This window comes from Lepisosteus platostomus, chromosome 4, assembly GCF_059453375.1.
Source record: "Lepisosteus platostomus isolate fLepPlt1 chromosome 4, fLepPlt1.hap1, whole genome shotgun sequence".
In the NCBI taxonomy this organism is placed as follows: domain Eukaryota; kingdom Metazoa; phylum Chordata; class Actinopteri; order Semionotiformes; family Lepisosteidae; genus Lepisosteus; species Lepisosteus platostomus.
In genome coordinates, this window is record NC_142614.1 from 58,672,876 (window position 1) to 58,697,734 (window position 24,859).

A 24,859-nucleotide genomic window follows, 5' to 3' on the forward strand; every position below is an offset into this window, starting at 1 on the left:
TACCTAGGGCTTGTACCCATGACCCTCTGGTGAGGAATACAACATCCTAGCCATTAGACCAAGCTTTCCTCATCTGAGACTGGACACTAGTAAACATGTTCTGTGGCCTGGACAAAAAACATGTATCCATCACCCGTACTAAATCCATACCTAGGCAGTCTGCATGTTTTTTTAAGAAACAATATTCTTCCATATTTATGAATTTTAGACTTTGAAGTATATTCCTTAATAATAATAATAATAATAATAATAATAATAATAATAATAATAATATGTGATTAATGAGTGTTAGAACAGTTTTGATCATATTGCATTATTGTACGTGTTTCTCATTTTATGTGATTAAAGACCACAAGGGCACTTTATCAAATACCATGTGCATGTGGTGCTTGTTGCACTTTGCACAAAAATGTTATCATTGTTTATGCTCCAAAGAACATGGTGTGACTTGAAAAGCATCCTGATTACTTAGGATTCTGGCGTCAAAATCAGTGTTACAGTGTTGTACAAAACATACCAAATGCTACTCTTGGCTTAAACAAACAAGATATAATAACATATTGTTTTTGTACTACAGCTTCAACTGCAACCTTCACCAGCCTTCACATGGTTACGTCTTTCGTATACAGGATGATGACTTTAAATGAATAGAAATGCTGTAAAACAAAATTCAGGTATAGTCTGTGCCCTGAAATTACTGCCGTTCCAACATTAATGTTTTTCAGGAGGACTGGAAACATCATGTTTTTGCTGCTGCTGTTGTTAGTAACTTTTGTTCCATAATATATTTCAATAAAAAGGCTTTGCCAGAACGTAAATTGTTCGTAATGATCATAAAAGAGACTGTCACTACCTTTGACTAACTGCAGCTGTTGTCGATGTGCCGTTGAGTAATGGAGAAACCAACAAATAAACTGTGCACTTCTCAGCAAGAATGGATGAACTGGTGACAGTGGTTTGGCACGCACTGGTTGTTTGCTGATCTCGTCAACTTAAAAAAAAAAGTGTTCTCCAAGAAATGTGAAATTTCGTGGAGTATAGTAAACCATTATAAAGGTATACTATTTCAAACTGGTAAAAAAAAATACTTCAAAATATGGGCTGTCAACTTTAGAAACAGTCACAATATGCAGAGCGGAAAAAGGAATGTTTTCTTCAAGCAGTTACAAACTAATCCCATGGCTACACTGATCAAGTCCTCACCTGCTGCCCTTCCTGTGAGCTCAGCATGACATCAGAACATTCCAGCAGGGCAAGGTGTTTTCACACTGATCATATAACAGCAACTCTGTTATCTACATGAATGAGGCAGATATACCATTAGTGCCCTAATCCCCGAATCTGAGCCCCATCCAACATTTGTGTGCTGGGATGATGTGTGGGATCTAGGGCTCAATGAGCAAGCACATGCATCTTTGGGGACTCAATCTCACGAGAGAGCATCTTTTGCTTTGTGCAAAACATATGTTGAACATGTTCAGTTTGTGTAGCTTGCAAAGACGGATACACGTGCTGCTAGCAGGTGTATCCAGCAGTACAAGCCCTGCTTTTGTAGTGCAAAATGACAAATGTTTAATCAGCAGAATGAATTTACTTATGTCAGTACGCATGGTACAAAAAAGATTGTCATTCTTTGTGAACTTTGTGAAGTTATTGCAGTGATTACCAACAATTTATTACAAACAATATAACATGTTTAATTGAAAGTGTGGTAAGTGTCTGGGTATATAATCCTGGCAGTTGATCAATCAACAGGGATTGTTTCTTTTAATTACTGTACATTACAGTAATTATCATTTAAAAATCTGTTTTTATTTCTTATTGCTCATTTTCCCAACATTTGTTTTCTGAACGTCTCACAATCTTATCCATTCAGTTAATGGCTCCCAAACACTGCTTGTGAGACAGGCACTTTCCATGGAAATTAAACATCACTGCATTAAAGGATTCAACCACATATCTTCAAGATGTGTTTGTATCACCTGGGAACACAAATAATGAAAATTATTATGTATGATCTTGCGTGACTTGTGAAAACACATTTTGTGTAAACACAAGTCATGTGCATAGTTAGCAAGAAGAGAATGGAGAAAGGTGACTGTAAGATATCCATCAGGTAAACATACTAATGCCAAAACCAGGTGTTTAAAAAAACATCACAGCAGTAGCACTTGTATGAAAATTATTATGTATGATCTTGCGTGACTTGTGAAAACACATTCTGTAAGATAAGGTTACTATGCACAAGTCATGTGCATAGTTAGCAAGAAGAGAATGCAGAAAGGTAACTGTAAGATATCCATCTGGAAAACAATAATGCCAAAACCAGGTGTTTTAAAAAAACAAAAATTTGTTTGGGAAAGTTGCCGGTTCAAATCCCGCAGCCGGCAGAGGAATCCTACTCCGTTGGGCTCCTGAGCAAGGCCCTTAACCCCAACTGCTCCAGGGGCGCCGTACAATGGCAGACCCTGCACTCTGACCCCAGGCTCTCTCCCTGTCTGTGTGTCTCATGGAGAGCAAGCTGGGGTATGCGAAAAGATAATTCCTAATGCAATAAATTGTAAAGGGTTAATAAAGTGTTATACTGTACTCTGAACTACATTACTGGTTCACCTTATGGATTTGTCACAGTAATGCAATTGTCAGTACCTACAGGTTTTTAAAGTATTTAAACTGAGCAGTCAAACAGGATAGATCTGGATAAACTGCAATTACCAGTAACAATCAGATATCTCTTTGTAATTAATTTATAAATATGAATTTTGTATTATTTTAAGTGAGAGTATCATTAAAGCTTGATTTACAACAAGCTGACACCCGGAAAGAAATGCTGAAGGTGACAGAGGTACTTGGAAGAAAAAACCTCTCAGAACTATAATTGTTTTCCTTTATGAGCACTGTTCTTTTATCTGAAATACCAGTTACTAGGGAATTGCATGGGTTCTTACATTATTGCTTGTAATATGCACCATTACGTAGTTTCTGCCATTTGCTTGTTAAGTTTCTCTAAATTGAATATGGAAATTCATGTACTAAAAATATGAAGTGATGCGTCTCATTTTATTAGAAAATGAACTAGTCTTTCATGCTTTAAATGTTTTTCTCGGTGCAAATTACCAGAATAATGATCTAGGCCAGAGTCTGAGTAAAATCTTAGTGGGGATTCTTTTGCTTTCACCATGCACATCCTTGCTTTTCGCATGGCTCGTAACCTAGCTTGCACTGGGTTAGAAGCCATGAGACACTGACAGATTTCTGTCATGTCACAGGCTAAGGTGGTATCCAGAATTCATTTGATATTTTAAACACCTCTGCCTGGCTCTTGGACAGAAGATTGTGTATTTTGTCATAAAAACCAGGTCGTTTTGACTGCTATTGTTGTGCTCTGGCCCTACTCTGGTAATCCTAACGGCAGTAGTGGTGCTGTAATCTGCTAGAGTACCAATATTTAACTGTTTATATGTATACAGCAACTGCAGAAGCCCCACAAGTATTAAATTCACACAACTACAATCGACATTCTGCTGTCCATCACTCTACCAGTCTACTTAGAGCTTGACAGCTGTTTGCCTTAATAGACTGGCAAACAGGCCAGTGTCAACAGGTAAGGCAATCCAGCTATCTAACTGGTCTACTTGTGCAGAATCCGGGACAGCCACACAAAGGATCTTCACTGCAATGGTAAGGTAAAATGGTAACTACTTCTCCCTCAACAATTGTATCTATACCTTTTACTTTACTTTCACATATTAAAGCATATATTGTATGGGAGTCTTTCATATTTTCCACATATTTTGCCTCTCATACAATATATGCGCAAAAGGGAAAACCGATCCCTTCTAACTCAGGACTTGTTTTAAACTGTTGCCCATGCAAAGCCATGCAATTTAAAATGTATAATTACGAAACCAAAACGGAGCTAGCAACAGATGCAACAATGTGGATTTGACTCTGGCCTTGGTCACCTGTATGTGTCGAGTGTAAATATTGTAATTGTGTACGTGTGGGACTGCATGCCAGATTTAACAGCACCTCTTAAAGATGTGCTGGCTAGCTTTGATTGAATATTCTAAATTATAGTGTTCTCAGTGAGGTTCTCTGCCCCTCCTTGTGCTTCTGTATTTCTGAGGCTTACCAATAAAGGCTGGAATTACTTTGATTTCAAAACAAGAACTGTTCTAGTTTCACTTTCTTTGGAGAAGGATTCGGCAGAAATAAATATATAGCTGAAACATTACTTTCCTATTTATTTTTTATGTAACGCATGAAATTACACTGTTTTTTTTTTCATGGTGGGCAACCCCTTTATCATAATAACAGTTAATTTAGATCTCATGCCAAAATACAAATCGAGCCGTTTTAATGGTAATGCTCTGTGGTCAGCATAGCTTAGCAAAAATGATTTAATAAAAGAATTGGTGCTTCGAGTCAAAACTCGTTGTGCTACCTGATTCTTAATTGTTTCCTGTTTAGAAATCGGACTGTTTTTCAGAAGTTAAGGAACTGCGCGGCATTCACCCGGTTACTGATTTCTAAAGAAACTGAAAAATGAGAGCGTTAGGATTAATGAACTCCTGTGGATGTGGATTTTTATACAGACGTTAATTAAACTTTACACTGCTTTAAGTCACAGAACGCCCCCCTCCCCCCTCCACACACAATATTGAAACGTTGATTTCTCTAATTCGTTACTTTTTCTCACAATTTGCTACCAGGGGAAATTGGCAAATACTGAGCCCAACACATGGTGTTCTGTTGCTTAGCAACGCCCAGGGCTGCCGCAGCTACTAAATACTGATCAAAATATGAATGATTAGGTACAAAAGATAATGGTGGCGCGGAAGTTGGCAGGAGATAAGGCTGAGTACTCAAAACACCCAAACCCGTATAGCCATATTATCAACATCAGTCGTGTTAAAAACCTGCTGTCCTGCAACATGATACATTCGATTTTTTTTCTTCGTTTTTCTTAGGCGTGATTTTCCCACACATACAGTAAGCAGCACACCTGCTAGGTGTCTGCCTGCACACTAAGGAAACACAGATCTGAAGTGCAGACGAGACTGTTTCAAGTGCATCCCGAGCTCTGCCTTTTCACTCTGGCGTTGGAATAGATTGTTCTTTATGGCTGGGCTTGTAGAAGACCGACTCTAATCTCCGATTGGATATACCGAGTGCCACTCTACTGTGTCTTGAGTTTTTAATGTGCTCTGCTGACAGAGGTCCTCAAACATAAAAACCCAGCAGCCAAGATCTCAAACGCAAGAGCTTTAATACGAAACTGCAATGGATTCCCTGGAGCTCTTCTTTATTTCAGTAGGCGCCCTTGTTTTCCTGCTTTACCTGATAAAATTAATTGCCTGTATGAAGATCTTTTTCCCCAAGACCTGGTACCCCTTGCCTCAGTCTTTTTTCACCTCGCTTGGGGAGTGGGCTGGTGAGTTCTTCTATATCAATGTCATTTATCAAATCAATCATTTTTCCACATTTAGGAGCACGTCATCCTAGTGGACCTGGTGGTGGAAAAGGGTTCAGTTAAAACCGCGATTTGCAAAAATGGTTTGCTGTAACTGTAATATTTCATTAACGTAATAAAAAAAAACTGAGGGATTTCACCTCGATGAGAGAAAAATGAAGTAAGTTCTTTAACCCCGAGATTAGTTCTTTGCGCAATAAAATTCTAAAATGAGTTATCAAGAGTGACCAGATTAAACGATAAAGCTGTTTTATGTATTATTATATGTAAATTTAGTACGTGCATGATTTTTACTTGTGTATAGAAATTCCATGGTTAAGCATTAGCAATAAAATACTGTTAAACTGTACTTTCTTTAAAAATTAAAGGTTCTTCAACTCTCATTCACCTTAGCTAGTAAGTCAATAATATGTATAGTAAAAACTGAAGTTTCTGGAGTTTTAAAAACAAGTATTTACGGCACAGGTCTTTACACTCTTTTAAAACCGGGATGCGCGGGTAGTTTAGGATTTCTAGGTGCTTAGACCCATGCATGCTGGCTTTCTTTAAAACTTTTAAAGAAACAGAAATAGATTTCACTGCCAAAACATCTTAGTTTCATTAGCTCGAGGCTTTGGAATTACAATACTATTTAGGCGCTTGTTGAATATCTGTGATTTTTTTTGACGTGGCACTTTAACACCCGTTTCTGGTATTGGCACATTTTTGTCGAAGGTGTGTGTGTGGCATTTCGGTAATGCTGCGAATGTTTTAGGGTGTCTGTTGAGGATTGCGGTCGTACTTGAGGGACAGGTTTGCGTGGAAAGCTACAGTAAGTCTGCGTGCTATTTGAACATCGGAGATGTATTTGGTTTTTGATGCATGGAGAACTCTTAACAGCGGAGTTGTGAAAAACAACCGTTGCACTCAGTGACTTGAAATGCGATTAATAATGTATATGTTTTGAAGTTTTTATTCCAAAGATTTTTCTTGCTAAATCTGTTAAATTATAAAACATCGTATTCATTAATTAGCCATGTTATTCCTTATGTAAAATATGCATTTTAATTAAGAATTTAGACTACATTTAATTAAAGCAAATATCAATGCTAGCAAGTATAACATTGTAAGTTATATGCATATTGGTTGTTTAAAGTAATAGAATGAGATTTTGATTTTTATCGCATGGTGGATATTTAAATATTTTATCTTCTGAGTTCTACAAAAAAAAAACGCGTGGAAAATACAATAATTCACAGACCATAATAAATCATCTCCAGATCGGTGTTTTAGTGTTAAAGGACACTGGCATAAGAACAAATTCGAAACAGACAACATATGTTAGGAGCATCCAGTTCATTTAGAATTAATGTCGATGATACGTTCAAGGCTGAACAAAAACAAAACAATAATAATACCTTGTATATTTTTGTTTCGAAAAGTCCAATGTTGAAGGATTGCACTGGTAAACCCGTAACAGACGTAAAAGAATTAACACAGTGATATGATGGAATAAAATATGAATTAATGCAAAATTCTACATTAAAACCATGATAAAAAAAGATGTTCACAGTCCTAGAGTACTACGTTTGGGCAGTCACAGCGAGTTAGCTGTTACCTGCTGTGTGGAGCCTGGTTTTAAGTAGATTAAAAATGCGGGATTTGGCAGGTCTCATATTACGCTTAATAACACTGAAACTCTAAACTGGACTGTTACGTGCGTAGCACCGAGTGTTCTGTGTTTCAGGTGTTCGTTTTACAGCGACATAACTCCTGTTTTTAAAAGCCATCGCTTCTTCATTACTCCCCAATTTCGAAAACACAGTGTCCCCTGGGGGTGTTGGATGTACTTTTATTGTTGATATTAATATTAAAGTTAATGTAATTATGAATATTATACACCAGACACTAAAACCGAGACTTCTGATTTAATGACGGACGAAGATCAATGCGGAATCATATATCAACTGACAAACTGCAGGACTGAAATGTGACCCAAACGCTGGGGATTAGCGGCTCTTGGTGGTGTTAAATTTAAAGCAGTATGCTCGTTATGAGGTGCCTAGTGGTTTCACACTGGAAACGGAGTCAGTCACTGTTTAAGTATGAAGGTACGTGCCTTGCAAAAAAAAAACACCGTAATATTATCAGCTGGCGGGAGAATCTTAAAAAGTCCACTTTGCGTGCCAATTCATCTCACACAGGAGAGGAAGTACAGAATTGTTTTAGCATAGAAGCTGCAGAGGCCAGGCAAATTGAATAAAACTTTCGAACAACACCACATTATTTAATATAGTAACACACTTTAAGAATGTGTTTCCAACTCGAATTATGAATTAATGGTAGCAAAACAACTCATTGAGTATTACAATATACGAAGTCTGAGTGCACGTCCCTTTCTGCGTGTAAGTATGAAATGACAAAAGACGTGACAAAACAGGAATTGTGATCAATGTGAGTTTGCGAGTATGCCTGTGTAACGATGATGTTTGCATAAAGGTAATGAATGTATGTGGAGAGTTAGAGCGGCAATCTGTGTGAGCTTCAGAGTTTATATTTGGAACTTCTTTACAAGTGATAAAATGGTGTCGCAGACAAAACCTATACAAATGATTGTACAGTACGTGTTATTCAAATATGTGGGGCATGAAAGTTGAGGTACTCTCTCTTGGCTGTGGAGGATCACTGCCCCCTTGGCAAGCAATTCCCCGCTTTCTTCTAACTCCTCCAATAACTCTGGTTCTGCGGGCCTCCTGTGTATTTTTGTTAACTGCTCCGTCTTGGAGTGCAAGTACTGCTGTCTCAATTTACCTTTTAAGCCTGTGCTCCCACTTATTAAACACATGTGGCTGTCCCTTTCAATGAATCATTCTGTTTGTGTTTCCAGCATAATGAATACGCCACTTGTGTGAGTAATGAAAGTACATTTTCTACCAAAGAAATTAAATAGTTCTGTATATCATAAAGTATGGTAAAGAATACAAGGTACTAATATGTGCTGAGATCAGCCAAAATGTTACTATTAGGAAGTGTGGCCACAGTGGGCATTAGTAACAGAGTGGATGAGAAGCCTACTACTCTTGCAGTCTCTCTGTCCTCTGTAGTTTATCACGCCGTGTGCAGTTTTCTGAGACATGTTTTTGCCTGTAGTGCTCTTAATTATGGTAATTCATGTTATTGTGTTCCTCATATCAGTTACTTAAAACCATCGCTGTAAGCTTGTTTAATTGAGAGCACAGTACTTGAGTTTTGATTCCAAAATAAAAAATTTGGGAATGAACTTCAATCCTGAATTGAGATTTGAATCTCAAATGAGTGCAGAGTTGTTGTAGAGACGCAATTTTTCCAACTGAGAAATTTTGCCAGGCTGAAGTCTATGTTGCCCTTTGTCTGTAACCTAAAGATATTCGTGTGTATGTTTTTTTAAAGATTAATTTATTTTGCAATGTTTTATTTGCAGGAGTCTCTCAAAAAATATACTGAACACTTTATGATATGCTGAGAAATTGGTAGCCAAAATCCTGAGCTAGATTTTTATGAAGTGAGCACATCACTACAGTTTTGGAGTGCTTGCACTGGCTTCCTGTCAGGTTTTGATTGGTTTTCATAAACCTTGTACTTCCATTCAAGGCTTTACATGGTATTTCCCCGGTATCTAGCTGATATGTAATCATTTACTCCCTTGTACAGTATGTGACCTTCACTCTACAGATTCTGGTTTATAGTATGTTCCCACTGAAGGGCTTTTAGTTCACTTGCCCCCAGAGGTCTGGAACACCATCTCTAAAAGATATCAGAGAATCAGCCAAAGTCTAAACCAGTCTGAAAACCTAGTTTGTCATATAACATAAAGTTGGCTTTGTATTTGTCTTCAGTTTTATCATGTGTCATGTGCTCCTTACTGAATGTATGTATTTTAAATGGTTTTTGACTGGTTTTAAAGGAGCTGTATGAAGTACAATTTATTATCTTTTAGGCACTCACTCTTTTTGATGTATTAAAAAAGACATTGCTTGTTCCCAAAGTCCATATGTCCTCGTGTACTTATGAACAGGTAAAGGCTTATTCCATGCTGAAGAGTGAAGAGACACAACATTTTGGCTGTGGAGCCTTCTTCAGGTGTGTCACTTTGTGCACCTCTTTTCTTTTCAGCGTGGAATGAAGCTGTTCCTTTGCCACCTTCTCATGTTGACACAGCTTCTTACCTACTTGAAGTTCTTCAACTTATGCCCTTATGCCTGCCTTTTCAGTTCAGTATTTTCTGTCATATCTCTCTCCTGCTGTCCAACATCTCCATTACTTACTGTTAGTGGCAAAGTGCTGTAACCTATTGGAGGATCTCTCAGAGTGACCCAAGTTAGACTTTCAGGAAAAACACTCCAGCAGGTTTTATACAGTATGCGTCTTAAATTATCGGCAGATTCACATGTTTCGAAGAGGGTTAAGTGATCAAATTAAGCTCTAACATGGCTAATATCACCCTCTTTCAGAGCTCTTGTGCTGTTTATGACTAATGAGGCTTACATAACCCACTGTGCTGTTTCCTTTAATGACCAGACATAGGGGAGCTCTTATACATTACCAGTATATGAACAGCATAAAAGACATATATAGATAGATAAGACTTTATTAATCCCATAGGGAAATTTATTAAATATATAGTATATTCTGGTGCACATACTGTAGTATGTGCACCAGAAAAAATGTTATCAGTTCCAATGAATGTATTATTGTTCCAATTTGCATGCATTTGATTAAATTCTTACTTTTGCATTTTTATGGTTACAGCTTCAGCTCAATAGCTCTAATTATTTTACAAGCTGTGCTTAGAAAGAAGAGGAAATGAGAGTAATATCTTGGTTTCTAAATTGTGCTCTTTAAAAATGGAACTGGATGTTCTTTTCCCTTAATCTGGCTCTCCTACATTGCCTCCAAACATTTTTCTCAGATAAAATGCACAAGTATGTTTTTAATTCCATTACCTAAACAAGCTTTGTATTTTTGTTTGTAGAAATTGATCTTTTTGACCAGTGCTGGACTGCTATGTGAAATATGCAGTTCGCTAATCATCTCTTTTTTTATTTGACTGGCACAATCTAGATTCTATATGTTTTGGCACAAATAGAAATGAGAAATAAAACAATGAAGATGGAGAAGAATAAAAAGAGAAAAAAGAGGGACATCAAGTATATTGAAAGCAAGGGTGTGGCTGATGTGTGAATTAAGCAAATAACATCCCAGCAGGCTAAGGGTCATAAATACAAAATGCTGGACAAGCTAGGTTGCCTATAAGTATTGCTGGCATAGCTGCAAGAGGAAATCACAGTGACTTTGACAAGGGTGTGTTTGGCAGCTTGGTGATGTTTCACGCGCAACGCTATCTGAGGTCGACATTAAACTCGGAAGGAAGGAAATCATCATCATCCTCATCACCTTCGGAGAACAGTGGGTGGAAGCGCGTACAAAAGGACCATCACATTTGTGCATTAACTTGAAGTCAAAGGCAAAACAGGGAAGTGACTGCAGATCAAATAACTGCATATTTCATATTTCATCACAAGCACCCCATATGATCAAAAATTGTCCATTGGGAACTTTTCAGAGCAGAGGTGGGTTGTAGAGTACTCACCACACCTGGCAGTGCACATTTATGAGTCCAGTGGTGCAAACAGCACAGGCAATAGACTTTGGAGCAGTGGAGCATTGAGATCATGTTTTCAGTAAGCAGACCAGTGCATGTGTGGCATCAACCTCAAGAACTATGTAGCCCTGAATGCTGGAGCCTTGCGGTTCAGTAATGTTGTGGGGTACATTTCCTGGCATGAATTGGATGCACTTGCTCCCCTAGAAGGCAAAGTCAGTACTAATCCATGTAACAGAATTTATTTCCTGCCAGGAGGAGAGTCTTCCAGGATATCAGTGCCCCCATCCAGAGAGCACAAGTGATAGCCCAGTGATTTGATGAGCATGATGCTGATGTTATCATATATTGATGTGTGATGTGTATCATATATAATATATATTGATTATATTTTATCTTGGGACATGTTGTGTTCTGATCGAAATTAAAGGTTCTTTTGTTCCTTAGTTGTCACAGGTGGGTCTGATGGAATTGGAAGAGCCTACGCAACAGAGGTAAGACTGCAAGATTTGAAAATTACCCAGTTTAGAGATGAGCACCCAATTCATGTATTCTTCATGCCTCTAACAGACAGTATGGTTTTGGAAATATTCTGGATTACAGTTGCTTACCTCCGGAAGTGAAGAAAGGTATTCATTTCAATGTTAAAATCCATGTATCCATTTTCTTACTACTACTACTACTACTAATAATAATAATTGCTTACACTTATATAGCGCTTTTCTGGACACTCCACTCAAAATGCTTTACAGGTAATGGGGACTCCCCTCCACTACCACCAATGTGCAGCATCCACCTGCATGATGCGACGGCAGCCATAGTGTGCCAGAACGCTCACCACACATCAGCTATCACTGGGGAGGAGAACAGACTAATGAAGCCAATTCATAGATGAATGAATTCTTCCGATTCAGGGTCACAGGGGTGCCAGAGCCTATCTCGGTGAAAAATGGTCACTAGGTAGGATACACCCTGGACAGGACGCCAGTCCATCACAGGGCACACACAGACACACACACTCACACCAGGGCCAATTTTCCCAGGAGCCAATTAACCTACCAGTCCTGTATTTCTGGAAGGAAACCGGAGTGCCTGGAGGAAACCCACATGAACACAGGGTGAACATACAAACCACCGTTGTGCTTAAATCATAGTGTCTTAATCTTTAAGATTTAAAGCAAAACATTCCATTCTACCCATGCTTATGTGAGATTTAGTTCCCTTTCCTTTTACGAATGTCCTTGTACAAACTGATTGTTGAGTCAAAAAGTAAAGATCTTGTCAAGTTTCATTACCATTCTAAACCACAACAAACATGTTGTTAAAAACTACAAATTTACTTGGTGTCTTTCATTGTGTATCATTGAGAAAGATAAATAGGGGCCAGAGGTGGTAAGTGGGAGGGGCTTTCTGAAAACTTTTCCTTCAGCAAGTATACTCAGCCCTAGATAGTGATACCTCCTGCCACAAACAACTGTATCCATGTATGAACAAGTGGACAGGTTGCTGGCTGCTGGATCTTGTGGTTTTTCCATCTTCTATCCACTTTCAGAAAATCTAGTTTAGAGATGAGCACACAATCCATGTATTCTTCATTCCCCTCAGAACTTGCGGTTCTGAAAATATTCTGTATTACCATTGCTTATCTTTGGAAATGACGATTCATTTCAACGGTCAGATCCATCCATCCATTTTCTTACTGCTTTACTCTATTGAGGGCCTTGGGGGAGCCAGACAAACCCGGCAAACAACTGGCACTAGGCAGGCTGCACCCTGGACAGGACTCCAGTCCAACACAGGGCACACATAGGCAGAGAGACAAACACACATTCACTCCAGGGCCACTTTTCCCAGAAACCGTTTAAACCAGTTTGTAAGTTACACTTTGGACTGTGGGTGGAAACGTAGGCCCCAGTGCTGCTAGTCAGCAATCCTAACCACTGCGGCACCCCAATCTTGTGATCTACCTTACCTAATCGGGCCTCATTACATTTACTACTAATAAATCCTAGTGCCCCTGCACTAGGGTTGCCACCTCCAGCTTTGAAAAATAAGGAACACCCTACAGAAGAGGTTGGGGGTAGGGGTGGGGGAAGTTGATTAGCAGAGAGCAAAAAGTCTAATTATGTAACCAAAAACACAAGTTCAGTGCTCAACCATCTGCCAACAAGAACAATGTAGATTAAGATCACTTTTTGGTCATTGCTCACAGGAGCTCTTTGCCACTACCTCGTCTGCCTGGCACACAGCAGGCATCAACATCTCACATTTATTGTGTGGCGGTGATGAACACCCACGTTAATAGACACAAACATTCCTTCTTCCCTTCCACCCCACTCTCCACCTCCTTCTGTGTTTCCAGATTCCTACAACCTTCTTTCCATCAAGAGGCAGGTCTGTCAACACTTACAGAGACTCTCCTGATTGAGTTTATATTTCTTTTATTTATTTTTATTACTTGTTTCAGTTTAGTTAATTTTTAGCAATGTACTAATTAATGTTTTAACCCAATGTTACCGTGTTAACATTGTAATTGTATTAATTACATGTGGTATATTATAGATATATGTGCCACTGAATGGGCCCCAGCATTTCCGATTAATTATAGAACCTGTTTATACCCAACCTCTCATACATATGATGGTGAACACAACGCACACACAACCCATATGCAGGGTTTAATAATGACAAATGAACTGGAAGCAAAAAATAAAGGTACTTCTTTTATTTTTCCACACAAAAGGACCAAGACAGGAAAAAACCTGCCCACATCAAGCTTCAAGGTGTTTTCTTTTAGCAAAACAAATTATATTGAATTAATTATACAAATAAATCGTTCACTGAGATAACATTGATAAATATTACATCATTCCTTCACTTACTCTTGTTCTATTTAATCTCATGGTCGAGAGAGAGAGGTAGATAGATAGATAAGAAAGATTATAGTTCTTGTGAGCTTCGAATGTTATACTCAGTCCCACATTGTAACTGTACCTCACAGATGGCAGGGTAAGCTCCTCCTATTGGTCCCACTAACACCTCTTCTAGCAGCAACATTAGTTTTTCCCAGGTCTCCCATCCACATACTGATCAGGCTCACCCTTACTGAGCTTCAGTACATTGCTAGTTGTGTGTTGCAGGGTGATATACAATAGCTGCTGATACAGTGAGCACAGTAGCACGGTTTTGCAGTTGTCAGCTTAAGGAGAATATCACAAATTCATTACTCACAAATGTTACTCACAAATTCATTAAATAAAAATTATTTATCAAAATAGATGGGGAAACCTTTTTTTTACTGAAGATGAAGATATAATGGTGTCTCGCAGAATTGTTCTTTTCACATGATTAGAAATGTTGTTTCTGTCACAGCTAGCAAAACATGGAATGAATATTGTTATCATCAGCAGAACTGAAGATAAATTGAAGAAAGTTGCCAAGGAAATAGGTAAGAAATAATATTAAAGAATGTATGAGAAAGAGGACTGTTCCTTTTTGTTATGTAAAAATACCAACAGTTAACACTGGGATTAATAAACAGTTGCTGATACATTAATTTATTAAACTGTTAATGTAAAATATAATTGTAACATTGTGTAAATACTATGGAAGTCTGGTCTGCTATGAGATTTGTTGCAGGATTTCTAAAGCACACTAAATCTTTTGGAAGAAAATCAGTAATGTTGGAATAATGTAGAATAACATTTCATGAAATACTGAGCCTTAATTTAATAATGTCCCTTATTTCTTACATTGCTAAAATTGAGCATTTTTTAAAACTGGAACATAATCTGCCTTTATGGAAAAAATGTTCAACAACTGTGCATTTCTTAATATTCTTTGGTCTGTACTCAGTTAATGGCTGAGCTCCCATAAGTGAAGTTACAGTTGTTGTCTTTAAATCCCCATCAGGGTGTAGAATTAAGTCATCTGTAGCACTATGGTTTGGGTTCTGGGCAGCAAAAGATTAGGAATTGGCTATGAAGAACTTGTCTGGTAACCTGGAAGGGAGATATTTGGTGGACAAGCATACACAGGGCCTTAGAAATATTATAGCCTCTTAAAAGAAAAATTAAATGCCATTACTTACATTTCATTTCCCCCTTCTGTCATGGAACAGTGCTTGTCTGATTCAAACCTGCCAGGATAACTCATTTTTCACTATGAAAGGGTGTTTGCTACTCTAATTATTGACATTAAGCTTTTTTTATTCTAAGTTAACTCATTTTGCAAGTTCTCAAACAAATTCTGCAACACAATGTTAACTTTAGAAGTTCTGTATGCATAACTAATTTTAAAAACTATATTCACCTTGTGTACCTCCTTAGAGACATCAGTGTGATGGGATAAATTCAGTTTTCTTGGTCTACATTCTTCATTTCTGTCACCCAGAGCAGGAATAAAGCCTGTTGGGGCTCTAGGTACTGGAGATTTGCTGTTTGAAATGCAGTTCAAGTTAGGGTTATCCTTCAAAAATGAAGCAAGGAAACAAATTATATATGTAATATCTTTTTGGCAGGAGGAGTATGTGTTTAACAGGAAATCTACTACAGAAATGAAACCAAATGTGTTTTTTTTAGATGGATTTATGATAATTGTCCTTGTTTTTCAGAGGAGACAACAGGACAAAGAGTGAAAGTAATTGTGGCAGACTTTACGAAAGAGGACATCTATGAACACATAGCAGAAAGTATTAAAGAGTTAAATGTCGGTGTTTTGGGTATGTTGGCTTTTATAAGCAACATTACATTACATTAGTAATTTTAAATCATGATGTACATTTCCACTGGTTCATGGAATGGTGTTGTGGCCTGAGCTGAAGAACATTTTACAAGATGTTTTGGCATTTTGTCTGTTCCATTTAGCTTGTTCTCTCTGTGTCAGTACATTATCTGTGAACATGGCTTGGCAAGTGTAAATATTTTGTGTTTTTAATGAAAGGGAACTAGCCAACACAAGCACGAAAGACTCAAGTGAACTGTTTTGAATTTCTAGTGAACAGCAAGATCATTACAAGAAAGTACAAGAAAGTATCTGGAGTGGGTCAACATGAGTTTATTAAACCCACAAAGAGCAACATTTATTCTAAAATTTTTAAAAAATCTATTCCTCATCTCTCATGCTAAGCAGACATCAATCACATATATAATATAAAATAGTTTAGAGCTAAAATCCAAATGTTCATGATTTATTTAGCATATCAATAACATTTTTTTGCTTTTTTCTTTCAAAATGTGAAATGTTGTATTTGAAACATTTGTTCTTTTTTTTGTTCTTTTCTCTTAGTGAACAATGTGGGGATACTAAGCAGCAGTATACCCTGCCGGTTTCTTGACACTGATGACACGGATAGGGTAAGATTTAATTTACATGATATTGGTTTGTCTTTTTCTACGTGACCAGAAGGGAAGATGGGCATCTACAGGAGGTGATTACAGCAGAAATACACTGTAATAGTCGATGTGAAGAAATGAAATATAGACAGCACGGACACTGCGATAAGTGATTGATTCTTCTTGCAGTTGGCTGTATTACTGTAAATGCTAAACCACGCATTACTGTGAAATGTATTGTTGTGTAGTGTTTGGCTTCAGAGCCCCTTATTTACTGGATATCTACTGATCATCGGACTTTAGACTAAATCTAGGTAGGTGTACTAGTAGATGGAGATCTTCCTTCTGACGCAGATTTACCAAATCTGAAATCTGTGCCCCAGTATGACATACAGGACATCAGGGATGCTGTGCTGAAGCTGGTCCCTGTGGATGAAACATGAAACCAGGATCCTGGCTCCTTGCCCATTAGAAGGTCCCATATTGCCATTTCAAAGGGTGTGAACACTGGCATTCTGGGTATATTTCAATCTGGCCTTCAGCCATTCAGCTCAACTAAAGTAACTGTTTAAATCAATTGGAGAGGCCATTTCTCACTGTCTGTTCCACCCTGTATGCTGTGTAGTCAGGCTGTGAATGTATGTCTACTGCACGTCACTCGGATGGATGAATATACAGGATATAGGTGAGGTCCCAGATCAGTGATGGATTAAGTAGGGACCTTTCCTGTATGTAAAGGGATGTAATATAAGGCAGCATATAAAGGCAAATATAAAGTTATTAAGTGTAGACTCCAAATTATTGGCATTTCATTGTTGGGCTTGTGATAGATCAGTGTGTCTCATAACTCCTGGTTTGAAATTGTACTAGTAAAAAAAACATTAAGCAAAGATCTATGCGGACTGCTAGAACCCACCTGTTAACCCCTTCAAAGTGTAAGGGGGTTAATAAAACTGGTTTTAAAGGGCACGTCGGAAACATGGATCCAGAATTAAATGAAAAGTTGAATGCATGCTTCTGCTGAATATTCAACACATGCATTTATATTTTCTGTGGGTATGTAAAACATTGTGCATATGTTCATTTTTAATACCTTTCACCTTCTGTAGTATGGCTTTATTTTTTATTTTGTCTCATATTTCAGATATTGTATCTATTTCCAGTATAGCGTTGATGCTTCCTATCTGCAGTTTTCAATGAAAGTTGTTCATTCATTCATGAATCACATAATGTACAGTACTTGCCTTGTAAGCAGCAGATCATAAAACCTACAAGCATCTTATATTTAAAGCTAGCTAAATTACCTGTATGTATTAAATTGTGATCTTATATACACAAGAAAGTGATTTGTTTCATGTGTAAAAACAATCGTGTTCATATTTTTAAATGCTCTATCAGTTTAAAATCCTTTTACTATATATAGTCAGGTGTTCAAATTATGCATGAGCAGAAAGTCTTTAAAACATGAATAATGAAAGCGAGATTTATTTTCATGTTGTGTTTTAGGTTATATCAAATCTCATTAACTGCAACGTGAAGTCTTTAGTTAAGGTAAGTGCCTGGAAGAAACATTTTAGTTGCTAGAATCTGGATTTCAAAGTATAAGTAAGTTTCGGTGGATTAGTAATGAAACAAATGTTATAGTGTATGAATTATTCTCTGTTCAGTTTCCATATATGACATAGGGTAAATAATATTGAGATTTTATCTGAGCTGAAGTCATACAATGCTTAATATCAGGAAAAACCAGTCTTTATAACAGCTGAATATATAGCAACTAATGTTTTTGTTTTCATTCTGTGTTGCACAACTATCTATTAAGAAAGTGCTTCATTGTATTTTAAATGTGCTCAATTGCAGTTTGAAAATAGGGCCATAAATTAAAAAAACATTTTCAATTCTCTTAAACAGATGTCCAAGATAGTCTTGCCAGGAATGGAAAAGAGGTAGGTTCCTCTCCAAAGCATCTTGATAATGAGATAAGGCCCATGATGGTCTCTTCTCTCAGTGACATGTGAAATGTTTCCCAGTTCAATAAAGTAAATGCAAAGAAGACATTGAAGGATAGCTTCTATTAAAAAAGGTACCGTTACACTAAGTTTTTTAACTGAGTGTTATCCCTAACGAGGAGATTATTGATGAATGTGAATAAAACTAGAAGTATTCCTCACGTATTATAGAACTGGATTTGTTGTCATTATGCTGAAAATTGACAAATGATAACTAGAATATTAATTTTTATTGTACTTAATTTTTTTAATAGACATCCTATCTGGTTTTGAGGCAATATGTGATCATGTCTCATGCGAAAAGGAAAATATTCTTTGTAGTATATGCAGGAGAGGTCAAAGGGTATACATACTGAAAGAATCTATTTTTTCAGCAGTCAGTTTAAATTTAGTAATGGTCTATCACAAGCAACAGTAAAAATATGGCCCACTGTGAATTGGTAAATTAGTTTTTAAGTACTAAGTACTACGGTAATTAGTACTGAAGAATGCCTTTTCTCTGTATCCTACCTTAAGATGCATGATTTGGAAATTTTAAGTCTGTGAAATAAGATCTTAATTCTCATTTAAATCATTTGTAAATTATGAGGTTTTCATTTACATAATTTTGATGTTGCAAAATATGTTTGTAACAGACATATATATATATAACAGGATATCTTTTTTTTAAAAACTTTTAGGCAAAAGGGACTAATTCTAAACTTGTCATCGGGTCTGGCAAAATTTCCCTGTCCACTGTACACCATATATTCAGCATCAAAGGTTTGTATTACATCATTAATTTTTAATGTTTTTTCAGAGATGATCATATTGGGTAATGTTGCTCAGAGATCTGCTACTTCAGCAGTGTAAACCAGATGTCCAGGCTTTTGTTCACACTTTTTTCTATATACCAAAAAATCGTCCTTATATTGAAAGCCTCACAAGACGGTCTTCCAATACCAACGCAAACCAAAGTCCCCAGTCTCCCTACACCAATCCTGTACACAAACAAACCCACTAACTAACCAATGTGGGAATGTGCCTTATAATTAGTCTAATTGTAACTAATTGTATTACTCTCAAGTGAACTGTATCAGTAGTTTTCAGGATCTTATTTAGCGATCTCTAGTGGCAGGCCCATGAAAATAACAGCCCTTCCATGGGATAGCCTGCCCCAGTAAGAACAAATGGAAAGCCACAAACAAGAGGAGATGATTCAGCACTACTGGTTCATTTGGTAGTGAGTAGTACTGATCCAATGAACTCATGCAATTAGTTTCTTGAAGGAAGCCAGGGTATCAGCTTTAATGACATGGCTGGGTAGCATGTTCTAGCCTCCAACAACCCTTTGCATAAAGAAGTGCCTGCTGTTCTTGATTTTCTGTGCACGTCCACATAGTTTCCACTTGTGTCCTGTGGTTCCTGTTTCACTGTTGATGCTGAAGAAGCCCACTGTGTTGCCTTTATCAGTGCTTTTGAGGATTTTGAGTATTTGTACCAGGCCCTGTCGTCTGTTCAAAACTAAAAAGATTCAAGCCTATAAGTTCTAAAGTATACAAGTGTATTTATTGAATAACAAAGTTTGATTTTTGGTGTGAAAACAAGAGTATGGGATCAGTAGCAATTATATAAAAAGGAATGTTTGGGACATAACCAATTACCATATACACCAGTAGAAGGCAGACTGACATTTGTGATCAACTGTGAATGTTATTTTATTTTAAAAAGCCTTCTTTCAAATTATTTTCTGTTTTAGTAGGACATTCTCTTTTTAATCAGTGTATGTGCATGGTTAAAAGAAATGTTACATTTCTCTAACTTAAAGGAAGAGTAATTCAATACTTCATGGATGACGGTATATAGTAGTTAGACTTTTATATGAAGACCAGGAAGAATGTCTTATTTGAACATCACTTAAGTTTGACACTCCACTAATATTAATCTAAGATAAAAGCATTTCAACTTTGGCAGTTTCTAAGATATTAAAGGTACAAGGAGATAACTAGCTATTATTCAGATACTAGCTTTTTATGATGTTATCAGAAGATAAGGTGAATTTGCTACATTGTCTAAGTGTTGTATTTCATCTTGTAAATGACTAGGTGTTTGTTGAAAGATTCTCAAGAGGGCTTCAAGCCGAATATAAATCAAAAGGAATTATCATTCAGGTAACAATAATTATGCAAATACACCTTGTAAATTTTACAGTACATCAGTTTTCACATCAGCTACAAAAGAGATCTGGGTGCCAAATGTTTTATTTGTCCCATTTCTTAGTATTGCTTTTAGAAACATTCTTAAGCTTGATGTAAGACATGATGCATGTTAAATTTGTCATACTTACATGCTCAGTTTAGCAATGTTCTTACTTTTTTTGCCTGTGTTTTCTATTGTCTAAGACTTTTTCCACTGAATCAAAATTGTCATTACACGCAATTTAAAAATCATGACTAAGCAATGCTTAAAAGCTGTTTTATGTCCAAAATGAAAAGGAATGTTGCACAATATTTACTTTCCTCTTTTAGAATGAAGCAAAAAAATCACTTAAAATGTATTACTCAGTTACACCACTGGAAACAGTTTTGCTCACATTTTTATTTGCGTTTCCAGTCTGTCACTCCCTATGGGGTCTCTACTCCAATGACTCAACACCAGAGGCCTAACATAATAACCAAGACTGCGGAGGACTTTGTGAGGACATCTTTGAATTACATCTTGGCTGGAGACCAAACCTACGGGTGTATTCCTCATCAGATATTGGTAACATTTTAAAACATTTTTAGATTATGCCTACTTTATGATTTAAATCTTATTCATATTTAATATCTCACTGTGAAGCAAGCAGTGGTACATGCACTAACCTCCTGATTTATAACTTTTTTTTGTCACTCTGGGCAGCATAGGACCACCCTTTCCTGCTGCTCTGGTTATTCCTCATGCAAACGTCAGGCATTTTAAAACCAAAGATCCCTCTTATCACAATCTCAATTCCCCAAAAAGAAAAAGTAGTAAAACAAAATCACAGGAGCTCGACAGCTACCACTGTGCATCCCTAATTTAAAGCTTTTCTTTTTTGCAACATTTCCATTTTAAAACACCTTCTTGTTTATTTTGAATGTATTTTAAATGTATTTACCCCTGTACTGCTTTGAATGTTTTTTGTTGTTGTTATTTTGTGTTGGAGAAAAGCAAAGGACACTGTATTTATTTCTGTTTATTGTATATATATGTTTCAGGGATGGATAATGCAGACAATTCCATTACAGGTACTACACAGCAGTGTAGTGCAGGAGAAGTTCTTGGCATTTGTGAGACAAAGGGTGGGTGATCTCATATAATCTCATTCATATTATCGCAAATAAAATGACAAAATGTTGAATGAGTGAATGTTGTGAATTTCAAAAACATTTATTGCTATTAATTATCTTAGGGATCAAAGTCCTCATATACAGGTATATACAGTATACATCACTGATGTGTGCCATGCAAAATTGTTAATTGTCAGTAAGCATTAAGCTTTATCTTACATATTAAGTAAGGAAGCAGTATATTAATTTTGCAAGCAGCTGTATCACCCTGCAATTCACAACCGGTAACCCACTGAACCTCAGCAGGTGTGACTAGGTTATTTATATTATGGCTCATAGCCATCAGCTTCATTTGCAAAATGTTCCAAACTGTTGTTATCAGAATTATTTTAAACACAATCCACTGACAATAGAGAATAAATCAGCAGGGTTTAACATGCATTAAAATTCCTCGATTTAGTATAAAAGATTTGATATATTCCATTTCCTTTGCTTTTTCAACAATACAATGTCAAAGCACAAGCAAAAAATAGAGGGCCAAAGCAGAACACTTTGAGATGTTCCAAAGCAGAACGCTTACAACCACACAATTAAACACTTCATAACTGTACTTGGGGACTTGATTTAAAGGAACTGTTGATTTGCCTATAGAGATAAACCACTTGCTGCCACGACTGACTAATGGTAAATAGGGTAATTCTATGTATGATTGCAAAGTACAATACTGCTTGAAATGGGATTTTTCAAAGTTGAAGGATGTCCATGTCTGAAGGAATGTAAGGAAATCATTCTCATGTCACTTGACTTCGTAATTAGATTTGTAATAAAGACACTGGAATAATTAGTGTGGTTTTGTGGTCAAGATGAGTCAAGGATCATGTTCAGCTTCTGAGATCATTTTGTTAAGATGTAGAAATAGCACAAGTTCATCTTTGTTATTATTGGTGACAGAATTTGGACTGGGGAAAAAAGTGATACTGATTTTGACTAAATTTCACAAAATTAGTATAAAAGCCTTTAGTGACATTTACATGGGTAAATAATTGATCACGTTGGGTAGTTCAAAACTTGGTAAGACTGAAAACCACAAGATCCCCAGTAACAGGACAATAAACTCTTTGCATCAAAGACATCAAACAGTCTTTCCAAAACTGCCTCAATTGTAAGGGTGGATGAATGTATTATGTACAGAGTTGTGATAAAGTTTGTGAATCTTCAATATAATTATGGAATAGAATGTCTTACCTGGTTGCCCAGACTATAAAAAGACTATAAAAAATTGTCTTTTCTTAAATAAACAGAAGGGTTTATATTGACCTATTACATGTTTTTTGGTCAAAATGGTGTATAAACAAGAAAAATGAATAATTATGAATCAGTTGATGTACTGAACCTCTAATTTAATTAGCACAATTATAGGGTATTTAGCATCAGATGGTTAAGTAATTGAATAGTAAACAAGCACTGAGCTTGGGTAGCCCTATCCTATATAATGGTTAGAAACTTTGTGAGTTTGGTCTTCACCTTACAGGTTAGTGAAAACACATCATACCACGGTTAAAAGAGTCTTCAGAGGACCTCAGAAAAAGAATAGTTGATGCTTATCAGTCTGGAAAACCAAATGCAAATGTAACCATTTCTGAACATTGGGGGCTACATTCATCTTGTCAAACAGATCTGCACATGGTAAATATTGAAGACCACAATGATCTCAACAAGGACTGGTGGTTCTGCTAAGATCTCCCCAGAAATAAACTTGAAACTCATCCAGGAAGTCACAAAAAACCTCAGAGTAACACCTAGAGATCTGTAAGTCCCACTTGCTGCAGTTAATGTCAGTGTGTGCCCCAACCATTGGGAAAAGACTGAATGGGAATGGTTTTTCATGTAAGGACTGCCAGTAAAAAACAACAACGTTACTCTCTAAATAGAACATTCCCAGCCCTGGGAAGAGCAGCTGGATAATCAACAAGACGATGGAAAGAACAATCTATGGATGGACAAAACTGAACGTTTTGACTCTGATGGGAGAAACGTTTGTGTGGAGAAGACCAAACACCGCATTCCAACAAAAGAACCTCATCGCAGCTATCAAGTATGACGATGGGAGAAGTATGGTGGTTTGTAGCTGCTTTGCTGCTTCAGGACCCAGATGGCCTAACACCATTGATGGAATCATGCATTTGGCACTGTATTGGCAAAATCTGGAGGAGAATGTCAGACCATTTCTTTTCTGTTGTATCTTGCATAAATACATTAACAGTTTTAAAATGGATGTTTTTTTCACTATCGTGCTTATTAGTGTCACGTTTTCAGTTTGCATTAATGACAAAGTATCATTTACCAAATTCTCTGCTTTAAAAATTTGTATAAGCTCCTGTGGAAAGAATGGAAATATTTTCATTTTCATTAAATAAGACGATTATGACAACATGTCAGTAGTTATGGTTTCTGTTCATTTTCTAACCATTTCATCCAGCACAGGGTTGCAGGGAGCCAGAGTCTGTCCCAGCAAGCAGTGGGCACAAGGCGGGATACACCCTGGACAGAACACCAGTCCATCACAGGGCACACACACAGACAGACACACACACACACTCACACCAGGGCCAATTCTCCGAGAAGCCAGATAACACGGGGAGAACAAATTCTACTGTCTCCACACAGACAGCACCCAGAATCAGTCCAGAATTGAACACAGGGCCCCAGTGCTACAAGGCAGCAACGCTAAGTTATTTTGTCAGACAAAACATCACGTTGTTATCTGTAATGCAATTATGTGTTAATGTTCTTCGTCAATAGGATGAAACGTACATATTCCTTTAGAGTTACGTTGTCTTGAGTTTTCTAATTTAATTGAATAATAACCCTTGGACACACTGTGCTTCTTAGAATAACTAGATGAATGTTCAGAAATCTGAGTAGTACATTATTTTGAGTAACAAGATGGAAAATATGAATCCTGTGGAACAAAACTCAGTTATGATTTAAGAATTAAAGAAATTCATATTTATCCATATGCTAGTATTTTCTATTGGTTATTTTTATATTTGGCCAATTTGGAATCAGCAGTTGTATGGCTTGATTTATCAGTTGCAACTCTGGAGAGAATGAGAATTCAGACACACTGC

At 37.0% G+C, this 24,859-nt stretch overlaps 2 protein-coding genes across 4 annotated transcripts in view; one reads left to right on the plus strand and one right to left on the minus strand.

Moving 5' to 3' along the window:
* Positions 1 to 1,167, minus strand: part of slc35d2 (solute carrier family 35 member D2) — a 15,438-nt gene extending 14,271 nt beyond the window's left edge. The window contains exon 1 of the mRNA XM_088630022.1: positions 854 to 1,167. The gene's annotated coding sequence lies outside the window, so the exon portion shown is untranslated. The remainder of the gene's footprint in view (positions 1 to 853) is intronic.
* Positions 1 to 24,161, plus strand: part of hsd17b3 (hydroxysteroid (17-beta) dehydrogenase 3) — a 24,671-nt gene extending 510 nt beyond the window's left edge. The window contains exons 1-12 of one of the 3 annotated variants that reach the window (XM_088630024.1): positions 4,839 to 5,437; positions 11,544 to 11,590; positions 14,469 to 14,544; positions 15,709 to 15,816; positions 16,383 to 16,450; positions 17,936 to 17,980; positions 18,341 to 18,375; positions 19,119 to 19,200; positions 20,523 to 20,588; positions 21,031 to 21,180; positions 21,657 to 21,740; positions 23,404 to 24,161. In XM_088630024.1, the coding sequence (XP_088486150.1) occupies positions 5,287 to 5,437; positions 11,544 to 11,590; positions 14,469 to 14,544; positions 15,709 to 15,816; positions 16,383 to 16,450; positions 17,936 to 17,980; positions 18,341 to 18,375; positions 19,119 to 19,200; positions 20,523 to 20,588; positions 21,031 to 21,180; positions 21,657 to 21,740; positions 23,404 to 23,418 (927 nt within the window). In that variant the 5' untranslated portion in view covers positions 4,839 to 5,286 and the 3' untranslated portion in view covers positions 23,419 to 24,161. Of the gene's footprint in view, positions 1 to 4,838; positions 5,438 to 11,543; positions 11,591 to 14,468; positions 14,545 to 15,708; positions 15,817 to 16,382; positions 16,451 to 17,935; positions 17,981 to 18,340; positions 18,376 to 19,118; positions 19,201 to 20,522; positions 20,589 to 21,030; positions 21,181 to 21,656; positions 21,741 to 23,259 lie in introns of those variants that run through there. The other 2 variants (XM_088630023.1, XM_088630026.1) reach the window with 2 other exon arrangements.
* The last annotated feature ends 698 nt before the right edge of the window (positions 24,162 to 24,859 follow it).